Source organism: Idiotropiscis lumnitzeri, chromosome 4 (assembly GCF_059441095.1).
Source record: "Idiotropiscis lumnitzeri isolate Australia: NSW breed Sydney's pygmy pipehorse chromosome 4, RoL_Ilum_1.0, whole genome shotgun sequence".
Lineage (NCBI taxonomy): Eukaryota > Metazoa > Chordata > Actinopteri > Syngnathiformes > Syngnathidae > Idiotropiscis > Idiotropiscis lumnitzeri.
In genome coordinates this window covers 9,180,979-9,194,002 of record NC_142394.1, presented here as the reverse complement: position 1 = coordinate 9,194,002, position 13,024 = coordinate 9,180,979, and the positions used below count along the sequence as shown (strand labels likewise).

Below are 13,024 nucleotides of genomic sequence, written 5' to 3'. Positions count from 1 at the left end.
TGCTCCCTCACCGCAGCTTGCAGCAGCTTGTACACGAGAGAAGGTGTGTCCTCCCCGGCCTACAGTTGGATACTTCCCGCCGAAACTATGTGTTTGGACAATTTTATGACTCATACATTTTTGCGTTATGCAACAACGCATGCATGCAAATGCGCACGTTGGTCTCTCGCATCCCTTTGAAGTAAAATAGGCTATACATTTTTGATTGTTACCCGCTTGGCAGATCACCACCCCTCCCTCTTCTTTTCCTTCCACGAAAATGAGCCCCCCACCGCTGCTGTGTGGCCGCGGCCTCCAGTTTGTTGATTCCGTGGCAGACAGACTACATGTTTGTCTTCAGCATCTTAATCTGTCGCTCGCGTGATGTGTGTACTGGCGCAACCCAATTGTTGCCCACCCTCTATAGATTAGTCAAGTGGACGCAGTGCCGCACCACACACAACAAACAGAGCAAAGGTGATTCAATAACGAGCAAGGATGGCTTTGAACAATATATTTACTTCCATTAAATAAAACACATTTTTTTTTAGGATTTTGTTGGGTTAGAGAGGGATGGGGGTATCCGTACCAAATATTTTACAGGAACATTTTAATGCGCTTTTTCTTCTTCCTCTAGGATTGCTAGTCTAAATTCGATATCCACACAGACATGAATAATAATAACTTTATATTATGTTAGAAACACACCACTGTGGTGCGTTTTAGTATTTACACCCCCCTATTTTCTTTTTTTTTTTTTTTTTACTGCTGTTTACAAGCAAAACATTATTTGTTATTCATTCCCTACCACGCATGCGTTAATAAACTGAACCCCGTCTTTGGAGATGTTTGGATATATATACACAACTTTTCAGACAACAAATTGGGGAATAAAACTCCAACAAAAAAATCAAAAAACAAAAAACATTTTCAGTGGTTCAGTTTTTAGTGCCCTTTTTGGAAGGGGGGAAATAGAATACATTAATAATAGTAGTCTCTTGTTCCTGTGGATGAAAACTGACCACCCTAAATGGCATGTTTGCATCACTGTACATCCCCTTTGGGAAAATCGATGCTCAAAGTGGTGCTTTTTCTCTCTCCCTCTCGCTCTCTGACGCTCTCTCTCTCCCTCTCTCTCTCTCTCTCTGGAGGGTGGGCGTGGGTGTCGGGTGGGGTGGGCTGTTTTTAGTGGGGTGCGCGCGTCTCACACCGGCCTGTCCACGGCGTACTGGCAAGCGCTCAGGTTCGTGGCAGGGCTCTGCACGCCGGCGTAGCCGAAGCTCGAATGCTGCTTGGCTTTCAGTCTCAGGCTGGCCAGGCTGGAGTTGCAAGTGTCCCGGTAGACGTAGGGCGGCGTAGGCGGCGCGTATGGGCACGCCGGCGCCGCCACGGCAGAGTTGAGCGACGGCCCGCTGAGGTTGTTCAGGTTGTTGAGGCCGTTGAGGCTGGAGCCCGCCACGGCCGACGGCACCATGCCGGACGTCATGGACGAGATGGAGTTGGGCGGCGAGAACATGGCCTGCGACGACAGCGGGTTGACGTTCATGGAGTTGAAGAAGGGGAAGCTCTTGGTGGACAGCGAGGCCGACGTCAGGCCCTTGGCGGCCCAGTTGTTGTACGTGTAGCCCGGGTACATGTCGTCGTAGGGCTGCATGAGTCCGTTGAACTGCGGGCCGAAGCCGTTCTTGCACAGCTCGGCCTGCTGGTTACGCTCCCTCTTCCTCCACTTGGCGCGCCGGTTCTTGAACCAGACCTGACGACGAGGAGACCCGCGCACACGGCGTTATTTTCCCCCCATCAAAATCACAACAAATGGACATTTCAGCAGGTCAGAAAGTCTGCCGGAGCTACGTTTTCAGCCTCACGCAGCTTGCACGTTTTCTATTTAGTGGGTATTGTGCGTAAAGAGACTTGCGTTGGCAAAACAAAACAAAATGTAAACAGTCACCTCAAACTTGTGACCAGTAATGTAGCTATTTTGACTGACAGATTAAGTCAGCTAGTTTGCATTTAGTATGTTTTAGCACGTGCAAAATGCTATTATTGTTGTTGAAAGAATCGAAAATGCAGGACGGTTATAAGGTTTGGGACTACCCAGACAAAACACATGAAAATGCATTTAAATCAATAATAATAATAATAATAATAAGAATGTGTGTGTTTTTTATTACAGCGCCAGAAGTAGGCTATTTAATCTTATATCTAATCGTATATTCCCTATTTAATTACAGCATAGCTAACCAAAAATAAAAGGCGCGCATAAATAGGCTTGTGTTTTACGGAAGAAAATAAATACATTTAAAAAATTAAATATAAAACACAATTTAGGGAAATTGTCTCCCAAATACATTTCTGTATTGTATTGTAGTCGACTTCTAGGTGGCATAATTAATATTTACAAGCTTGATCAAGTCAAAACTTTCAAATGTTTATATTTAAGGACGTATTAGAGAATTCGCATTCTTAAAATAATGTCTACACAATTGCCTCGGTGGCATGTTTAACAGCGTTTTTTTGCGCGCTTCCTAATTGCAAAATAACTTGTCCTTTGTTGTAGCCGATTTCTTGTGCATTTACTCATTCGTGCTAAGAAAAAATAACACATTTGGGCATGATTTATTTTTACATATTTTCACGTCCCACGTATCTTTAAAACGACGCATTTCTTGTTATAATTAAACAAATATGACAAAAAACTCAAGTAATTGCGTCTTTAAAAAGGCCATTTAAAAAAATCCCCAGAGACATCCACAGTTAAATGTTCAAATGAACGGCTGTCCCAACTTCACATTGACTTCGCCAATTGAATAATGGACTTTTTCAAAACGATGTCCCCAAGCCACATAATAGGCATGACAGAAACATATTTTTGCCCATGCCCTACGTCAAAATGCTTGATCAATTTAATCATATCCACAACTTCAAGATGTACTGCTTGCGCGTTTGATGATTTGCATTAAGCAAATAATAATATGAATGGAGTTATGCACTTTTTTACGTCGAATGTCTTTTATTTTAGTATAAGAATGACATTGATTCATTCATTCTCCGAATCAAATCCTGCACATTCTAATGTAATATTTGACTGATACACATCCATAACATTGTTTTAATTCCGCTGCACGAGACGATCGAGCTTCTCGTGTCGTTATTTTCTCGTCTCTTCACTCTGTCCTTATCAGGCCACAATACACACACGCACACCCCCCCGCCACACACACACACACTGTGACTGTGTAAATTCCACGCAGACTGCTCCCCTCCCTCTTTCGAAATCTCGCGACAGTGTCCCAAAATGAGCAGCTTTGCACCTCTTTCGCACCACACCCGCGGTATCTGTCACTCCTGTCGCAAGGAGCACTCACCTCTAATTGGACCTAATAGATGGGTGAATTACTGAAAAAAGAGAATGGTAGGGATAAACGCTATTTATCTTCCCGTGTAGGGGGTGTAATTATATTAAATATCAATTTAAGATGTGACTGAATTGGCCTCGAGGCAGCGGTGTGTTTAAACAAGTGTGCGCGCATATTTGTTTTTCAGATAATCTGAGCGGAGGACATATTATTACACTAACACTGCACGCCCGTCAAACGGTCGTTTTTTTCTGAAATCATAATTGTAGGAATATACAAGTTGTTATGCAGTAAATGCGATTTGAGGTGCTGTCGTTACAATTTTATATAAGATACATTTTTCCGTCCTGAATGTTCTGCGCGCAGAAAAAAATAAATAAAACAAAATAATAATTTTATGCCATTATGATATTTAGTTTTACTTTTGTGGCAAGTTGATAATGTTCTCTGAAAAAGAGCATATTGTTTCAAATGCAGTTGTTTAACATCTGTTTGCCTGCACGTGTCACGTGTCTCAATTTGTGGTATTTTCACGTTCTAATAAAATTGCTTATGTATTATTTTCACAGTTTACCATTCATAGTGTGCTCTTAAATGCATTATTTCACGTGCAATTATCTTGCGTGTTTGTGTGTCTCGGTTCGACTTAATGAAAAATGTTTCAGTATTTTCCAAATGCATTTAAAAGTCACAAAGGGATTTCTTATTTTAATACAATGCTTATTGTACTTAAATGCATACGCGTGTTACATTTTTTTTTCTTAGCGGTCAGTCAAATTGTCTTATTGTTTAATTTTTTTTGTATTTACGTTCACACATAATCGCGCTATGAAATGATTATTTTTTTACTCGTGCATTTATAACAGAGAAACATATCTCATGTTGTACTATTTTTGAAATGTATACTTACACGCTTCATCATGTGCGCTGATCTGAAAGTTTTTTTACACGTGCAAATATGTTTAAAACGCAAGATTCAAAGGGAAAGTATACATTTTGTACGTTTTTTTTTAAATCTTAAATTGTTCTACTGTGCTTTGATCCGAAAGGCATTGTTCAATTATGTTCACAATCGCGTTTAAAATGCGGATCTCGATGAAAAATATATTACTTGGTACTATTGTTTACATTTAATTGTACTCATCATGTGCTCTCATTTGAAATATTTTTTAACACGATCAATTGCAACATAATTCAAACAAATTGTGTGGTGTGTGTGTGCGCGTGTGCATATATATATATATATATATATATATATAAAGTCTTAATGACGTAAACTTCCAATATTTGTCCTCAATAAAGTGCTTTCCCCCCCTGCAATGTATTTGTCTTGTTTTGGACGTAATGTAAGATGTGCTTCCCATTCTAGTATAGACTCACCCGAACCCTGGCCTCGGTGAGGTTGGTCCACACGGCTATCTCCTCTCGGGTGCTCATGTCCGGGTATCGGTTGCGCTGAAAGGTGGCCTCCAGCTCCTGCAGCTGCTGGCTGGTGAAGTGAGTCCTCTGACGCCGCTGTCTTTTCTTCTTCGACGGGTCGTCGGACGAGTCGTCGTTCTTGCTCTGGCTTTTCTCTTTCTCTGTTCGCAAAAAATACAATAAATTATTTAAAAAAACAGAAGAAGAATAAAAGCAAACATTACACGAAATAATATTGTTTTGGTTGTCATTTGCATAAGAGCCAACAATTAGTCCTTGATTTCCATATGTCAAACTCCGCTGCAACTAACTCTCGTCTCACCCAAGCGCCTGTCTTTTCTTGTCTTACCCACGGTTTCCGGGCTGGACGTGTCCGAGACCGCGTGCGCGTCCATGCGGTGTTTGCCGGTGTCCACGGCTCGCATCAGCGGCTGCAAACCGGACGCCATGGCTGAGGCGAGTTTAGTCCCGGTAAATGGGTGGTGCGGGTGGTGGTCGAGATTTAAAGGATCCCTCATAGAGTTCATCGGTCGCTCCCCGAAAACCAACCCCCAAAAAATAAAAGAAAAAGAAAGAAGAGCGTTTTATAAATCCCACTCCGGATAGCGATGGTCTCCCCTATCTTTGTTAAGCCCCTCGCAAAAATGTGCTCGGACTCCGGCTTGCTTTTTAGAGCGGGCCACCGAGGGGCGCTGCCATGCTCGCGTCGGCGGCGGCGGGCGGCGGCTGACTAGTGGAGTGACAAGGACAGGTAGATGATATTGGAGCCGGGGACGCGCACACACAAGCGCGTTGCGCGAGCGCAGCCACCTCCAAGTCTCGCTCTCTCTCTCTCTCTCTCTCTCTCTCTCTCTCTCCCTCTCTCTCTCGCTCTCTCGCTCTCTTGGTCTCTCTCTCTCTCTCTGCCGACGTCACCGTCTATAGCCGCGCCCACTTGCTACCTTGATAGGCGCGTGCGTGAATCGTCGGAGAGGAACTGGCCCCCAGCAGCCCAAGACCAAAACAAGCAAACAAACAGGCACACCAAAATGCAATAACCTAGAGCCACTCTCTCTCCGTAACCGGGCTCACTTAAAAACAGAAGCGAAATCGTCGGCAAAAGTACACTCTCTCTGCACAAGCGCAACCATTGCGTCAAAAATCCGGTGAGAACAGAACCCGCCTCATGTTCGGACGCCGACTCGGTTGAGACCACCATATGCCCCCCACACCACCCTCAGAGAACATGCCTTAAAAACGGTGGCGGTTATAAGGCCGTTGCTGGCGATGCAACCTGCCAGGTTTGGGCTGTGAATCAGGCAGGAAATGAAGCCGAACCAAGCTTCAGTACCGCCGATTGACGTTTCTCGGTGGGAGCAACACGATGGAACCGGTTTCACTCGTGGATTTGGAACCAGTGATAGTTTTCATAAGTGATTTGAAACTTGACTTTTTGCCTGAGAAGTTCTGCATTGTTGAGCCAAACAGTGCGATCTTGGGCATTGATATCAAACTGAAGGCTTGGGGGTCATCATCTCATGTTTCCAAATCTGTACAAAACTCACACATTGTCTTCACTTTTAATAATTATGAGAAATTGCTAGTATTTGTTTCCTGCTGATGAACCCGTTGCGACTTAAAAGGAACGGAGCATAAATTTATCTTAATATTTCCTTGATTTCTCATTTAAAATTATCCCTGTAGTAATTTGTATATGCAATAATCAAATAAGGTGACATACATTATAGTTTCACAGTCATGAAGCAAACCATTAACCATATTTTAAAAGAAAAGTATAATCATTTCAATGTATATATAAGTATATTTTTTACTTCATATTTCAGTTCATGCAAATTAAATTTTCATTGACCATTAAGTCCATCCTTCCTTTCACATGCTGCCTTGTTCTGAGTCATCCAATTAAGATGCATGCTAAAGCGCTCTTATTAATCGTCCAAATACTATTAGTCTTTTCCAGTGTCATTTTCATGTTGAAGTGGATTATGTCTTCATTGGTGGACGCCTCCTCAACTTCGTTGTCCCCATCATACATGGGCCATTAATTAACAATTCAGTCAATATAGCAAGGAGTAGGTGGGGTGTATGGGTGCATTTGGTTGGGGGGCGACGACAATCCTTTTTAGGCGGGATTAAGGACGCATCACATTCCTCCATTAGCGTATTCCTGCTCACGAATGGCTTTCATTATACATGTGCTTTTTCCCTAGAGTGGAGAGCGCAACGAGAGCAGCATACATTACACGCACTATTTTGGATGCGCACACACACTGCTTGTCACGTTCTATTAGTCCTAATCAATCGTCATTAACAATAAGCGTGACACACGCCTCGGGTCAAATGCCGAAAAGTTACATATTCATACATAGAAATGAGTTAACATTATCATTTGCAATGTTGCGCAATCGTGTGACTTTGGTATAATTTGTAAAAAAAAAATGATGTGTTTTGTTGTGTCTTTTGCGATTCAAACCTAGTGGTTCGTGTGTTAAAATTACAAGTTTTATTGCCGTTTATCAGGCCTTTCAAAGCGCTCGCTGGTGCCACTGCTGCAGATCTGCAACTGGCCACTAGATGTCACTATAAGATAATGAATAGCCACGAGGTCTCCGCCTCAAGTCGGAAGGTTCTTTCAGCTGTGTGAAATCAGGCGCGAAATTGCACAGCGTTACGGCACAATAACGTATCATACATATTAATGTTTTTAAAAAAATATGTAAGTTCGACCAAAAAGCATCTGAATTGAAGGTAAAGAGGACTATTTTTGACTGTGTTGAAAAAAGTTTTTTTCACCTAATCATCCTCCATTCCATTTATTTTGAATTTGGTAGGTTTTACAATACAATACAATACAATACAATTTGCATTTAACTTCATTTTATCTCCCTCTGTAACATGTCAGATTAGATGATACATCCCAGAAAATGACAAAGCATATTTAATCGCCATTTTCCAACAAACTGTCTATTTCAAATGAATTCGATCCGTGTAAAAAATAAAAACAACAACAAACAAACAAACAAACAAACAAACAAAAAAACACTATATGTTGTGCGCATTACTTCTTATTTTACCTATTTGTGCGCAGGTGGTTGCCAGTTTGCGGCAATGGGACTCCATGATGACGAAGGAAACCTCTTCTGTGCAAGGGGAATAATACAAAGAAAACCAACATTAATGGAGGTAACTTTGTACCACGTCTAATGTATAAACATGGCAAAGACAACATGAACAATAATTGGTTAAAAAAACACCAATTGTGAAATTCTTTGCATGCATATGTTGAAAATCTATCTTCTGATGTCATTTTGTGCGTAATTTAATAAAGTCGGTGTATATTAACAGTTCAAATAAATTTCGATATAAGTACCGTTTTGTCGCAAAAAAATCTATATTTTCGTTTCCAGATCACGTTTTTTTCTTAATGTTTTCACGTCATAGGCAAAAAGGTGTTATTTACTCCTCCCGTGTACAGTATGTTGCGCGCGCGCGTGACGTGGCCCCGTTAAAATCTCTCGGATTAAGACTCTTGATTGAGATGTCAGTGTGTGGGCGCGTGAGCATATTACAAAATTCATTATAGGACGCCAACACAGATGGGCTTTTATTAGAATGTTTGCTTATGATAATACAAATTTGCATTTCAGCGGCCGCCATTTTCTCCTCATTCTTCTATTAGTCGTCCCCGAGATGCAAATAAACATGACCGAACTTTTTACACGTCTTCATGAAACTTCTTATTTTCAACACTTTATTGGACTATTTAGTGTTGTTTCCCCCTCCCCACACACACTGCGATAATGGGCCAAACTCCTCTAACTAAATAAATGACACTGTTAATACTTAAAAATATGAAGGACTGCGTACCAAAATAATAACTGTTATGATATTATATAATTAGTAAATCGATTTTTAATTCTATATTGGTTACATACTAATTATCAAATTATTAAACGCGATATTAAATAGCAATTCATACATCCATCTGTCGTTTGTAATTTGACGTGGGGTGAGGGTGAGAGGGTGGGGGACGATGGGGGTATGTGGCATTATGGCACCTGGCCCGGTGAAGACAGAAAGCCGGTCCTCGCACACGCGGGACTGTGAACACACTTTGTTTGTATATTTATTCATTTGTTTTAAGTATGCATTCCATTATTCGGACTATTTAATTATTGTTACAAATTGAGTTATTTATATGTATCTGATTTTGAAGAAAGTGACTTAGTTGCCTCGCGTTGATGCTGAGTTGCTGTTATTCAGTGTATTTAATTGTTTGATCTTGTTTTTTTTTTTTTTTACACATTTCTCGTGTCTTTTTAGAAATTGGTGTTAATGTATTTCCGTCATACTAATGATCATATTTAGCGTCAATTATGACCAACTTTGCCCTCCACTTACGTCATGTGTTATTATTTTTAAGCCAAACGAACCATTGACAACGTATGGAAACTATCTCACTTTCAATAAACTCACTTTTGATTTTAACAATCATATCCATTAATTAATACAAACTTTGATCTCTCATCACCTATGTTCAATTGACACTGTTGAATCCACGTTCACTTGCAATTAACTTACTTAAAGAAATCTATCCTATTCCTGTTCCATCATTCGAACCCATCGTGATTAACATAAAAAAACAAACTCGGACTTCTCGTTTCATTTATGCTAATTTCATTTTTTACCGCACGTTCAATTGGCACCAGAGAAAATTGTATTAATTTTTTAAAATTTTCTTTAAAAAAATATGTGGATGAGTTTCCCAATATTCAAACCATTATTATTATTATTATTATTATTAACCATTATTATTATTTATTATAATTTAAAGGGAAGCTTTTAGCACAATTTCCTAATATTGCATGCACAATTGATTTCTATAGAAGTCTTATTTATCTTCTTAATATAATATTTAGAAATAAATAAATAAATAAATAAATAAATAAATAAATTCCGACCTACTAACTTACTAATTGCCATTGTTGTCATTATTTAAGAGAACTACTCATTACAGCATGTATGCACATTTCTTAATACCACGCGTGTAATTGACCCAGAAATGTTAGTCACTTTCATTTCAACAGATAAAAAAAAGTCAAGAGCACAGAAATAAGCACACTCTCTTACCACGCGTGGACGTCTCTCGTTATGTCTATGAAGAGATAAATTCCACCGTGCAAAACACTCATAAGGCGCGCAACTTGGATGTCCTGGTTGTCACCGTTGATTTTTTTTTTACCCCCGAAATAAAGAAAATAAAAGGGTGAACTTCATCCCTCCCCCCAAAAAAACGCCAGGAGCAAGTCCACGCACTCTTTCCGCTGCTCTTCTTCTCCTCTTCTGCACGCCCCAACTTTTTTTTCCGCTCTGAAAGACCGTCTCCCCCCCCCCCCCCCCCACAACCCCGCCCCCATCTCTCTTTGCCTGCGTGCGCGCTCGCTTGTGGCAAAGGAGTGTTCTAGTGCTCGTGCACGCAGGGCGGTACAAGGAGAGCCCAAATAACGACTAAATCAGCCCTCCTGCAATTAAAATCAACACATTAGTGGCCCATTTTCCCCACTCATATTTACACGTGGAACCAGTTAGTCGTAAAATCGCACGACAACCAACCTAATCACCCCCCCCCCTCCATAATATTCGTATGTTAAATCGGGCGTGCAGCAGACCGGACGTGCTCCCACCCTCCCCTTCTAATCCCCTCTTTACATTTTTAGTCATACTCCCCATTAAAGTGGTAATTAACGCCCACGTGCACGTGGAAATTAGGCGTGCACACAGACACACGCGCACACACTCACTCGCACACACGTGCGCGCGCACACATTGTTTTTGTATGCTATTTGGAAAGCAAACATATTATTTAATAGCCCGGTAAAGGTCGCCCCATTCTGTCGAAATAAATGCGCATGCGTCAATTTGACTGGCCAATTGGAAGGACAAACAAACGGTGTACAACAAAATAAAATCAATGCATACAATTTTGATAGATTGGATTAATTAAAAAAAATCTCAAGTAGACCTCGGAGAAATGAAGAGGTCTTAAAATTCACATAGATTGCAGTTTATCTCATACTGAAGTAAATCGTGGTGACACTTTCCATGATGAAGAGGCAGCTTCAACAATACGCAGTGTTAAGAGAATATTAGCTTTAGCCGCTAACTGGCTAGATTGCCACACAGCTACACACAGAGGCGATTTTAGGATTGAGGAGTGCTGGGCTCCCTGCCTGCCAAGCACTATACATTTCACTGTTTTCTACATTTTAATGCACTTATTTCTCAGAGTAAAGGAAGAGTGACTATACCTGATCCAATCGGATATTTTTTTTTTTAACTATGTAGCCATGGATTAGAAAAGAGGAAGGGAATAGTGTTGTTGTGTTTTAAATCACAGCAACATATTGTAACCCTACAAAGGTGGAGGTCAACTCATTTTGATTCAGAAGCACCTCTACATACACAGAAAACCAGCTCCCGACAGTGACTAAAACTCCCCAAAATGCCTCTTGGACTTATTTTTTTTAGAACTTTTAGTTGAAATTCACTCTACAATTGATAAAATGCAAGGACAGAATGAAATTGTTGTAAATACTTTTAATGGTAATACGAATAAATATTTCTCTCATTTTTCATTCCTTCAAATTTACATTTTTTTTCAAATCCCTTCTTGAAAATGACACATTTACCACTTTTTATTCATTTGTAACCAATTTACTTGTTCAAATTAAATAAATTCAAAGCAATTGGCTTTTTTGTGTAATCTAATTTATAATGGGATGTATTCAGAGGCCTTTTTATTTTAGTGATGCGTGTTTATAAACTTTATAAAAGGGTTTGCTGGGTGGCCTTGCTCAAGGGAACCTTGAGCAGCATTCAGGGATCGGTCTTGCATGTCTCCGACAACTAGTTGTCCGCAGCAAGACTTGAACTGTGACCCTCCATTTCCAAAGCCACACACAAGCACACCAGTAGCACACACACTCAAGCACGTACCCGCACACACACGCGCACGCACACACTAAGTGGTGATGTTCTGATGTTGTCCTTATAGAAGAAGGCGGCGGCGAAGGCAAGCTGTCAAGAGTGTGGTGTTTCTCACGCACACAAAGGTGCAAAGCGCCGCCAGTTCAGAGGAGGCCTGGCGGCGGCTGCCAAATCTTCCGCCTCAGGGGCTGCAGCGGGAGAACGAGGGGGGAAAAAAAGCGGCGCCTCGCTCCCACTTTTCATTCCGAGCGCCTTATTGATCGTCTGTTGTCATCCGCGGCGACGGCGAAGGACACTTGAAAGCTGATGTGAGAAAGGAGCGGGGGTGACCCGCTCGCTGCCGGCGACCTCTCCTGACTCTTAACGAGAGCCCAGGCCGGTTGGAGGTGTCGACTTTTAAAAACACGCTTTCATGTTTCTTGGCTGTCGGTGGCGCTACGGGACCGAGCAGCAGAAAGATCCAAGTGAAGCCATCAATGGTTTATTTCTATTGTGCAAGGTGGTTGTTATCATGAAAAAGTTGCGCGAGGAGTGGTCGCATTCATTTTATAAAAGTATCTTTTTGAGCTGGACCCTTTTTGACGGAATTATTTCTAGACGTGGTTTATGGTTCAATTGTGCAAGTTGCGGAGGTGTTAAATCCGGGTCACCAATGTAAAAACTCTGCCACAGTTTGTCATTCGCCACTCGAGAGCTCATTTACCTGCCAGTTGAGTAGAAGCACCTGTGGCTAAAGCCAAACTTTGGCAAGATTTTAACTTTCTGGACCTTGTTTTGATGTCTAACAAGGTGGTGGTTATCACGAATAACTGGTGAGCGGAGAACACACACTGTTTTCACAATTGCACGTTTGACATGCATGACTGAAATTTTTTGTGCAAGGGTGCGTTTCTCTTGGATAACTGTCAGGTGGAGTTGTTGCATTGATTACTTGATTGCTTACTCATATCTTTTTATGTATGACTGAACAGTTATTCGTCGTCCTTTGATTTCTTTCTGTTGCGCGAGATGGTGGCGATCACGAAAGACTTTTATTGTGCAAGGTTGCAGCCTGTGTTGAATTCCTGATGAGAGAATCAATTCCATGAATTATTATTGCATACATATGTCTTGAATGAGTGAGACATTTTTTAAGCAATGTGAATTAGCATTGCTAGTTTTTCTCTTCATTTTCATTGTGCAAGGTGGCGGGTGTAGTAAATAAGTGGCGACTGTCTGAAGTACAATCATAATGGCCCCGTGTGAATTGGCACTAAACACTCCATATTTTCTTCCTGTTACTTCCT

General features: G+C 41.1%; 1 protein-coding gene across 2 annotated transcripts; it reads right to left on the bottom strand.

Annotated features, from left to right (window-relative positions):
- Positions 1 to 485: 485 nt before the first annotated feature.
- pitx2 (paired-like homeodomain 2) lies at positions 486 to 10,079 on the bottom strand. 2 transcript variants are annotated; one of them, XM_088294463.1, is made up of 4 exons: positions 9,882 to 10,079; positions 7,826 to 7,891; positions 4,716 to 4,915; positions 486 to 1,732 (listed from the first exon to the last, which is right to left on the bottom strand). In XM_088294463.1, the coding sequence occupies exons 2-4, from the start codon at positions 7,869 to 7,871 to the stop codon at positions 1,184 to 1,186; spliced, it is 795 nt and encodes a 264-aa protein (XP_088150589.1). In that variant the 5' UTR covers positions 7,872 to 7,891; positions 9,882 to 10,079; the 3' UTR covers positions 486 to 1,183. The 2 variants fall into 2 exon arrangements, with proteins under 2 accessions (XP_088150589.1, XP_088150587.1); XM_088294461.1 differs by lacking the exons at positions 7,826 to 7,891; positions 9,882 to 10,079 and adding an exon at positions 5,104 to 5,540 and having other exon boundaries at positions 487 to 1,732.
- Between the last annotated feature and the right edge of the window lie 2,945 nt (positions 10,080 to 13,024).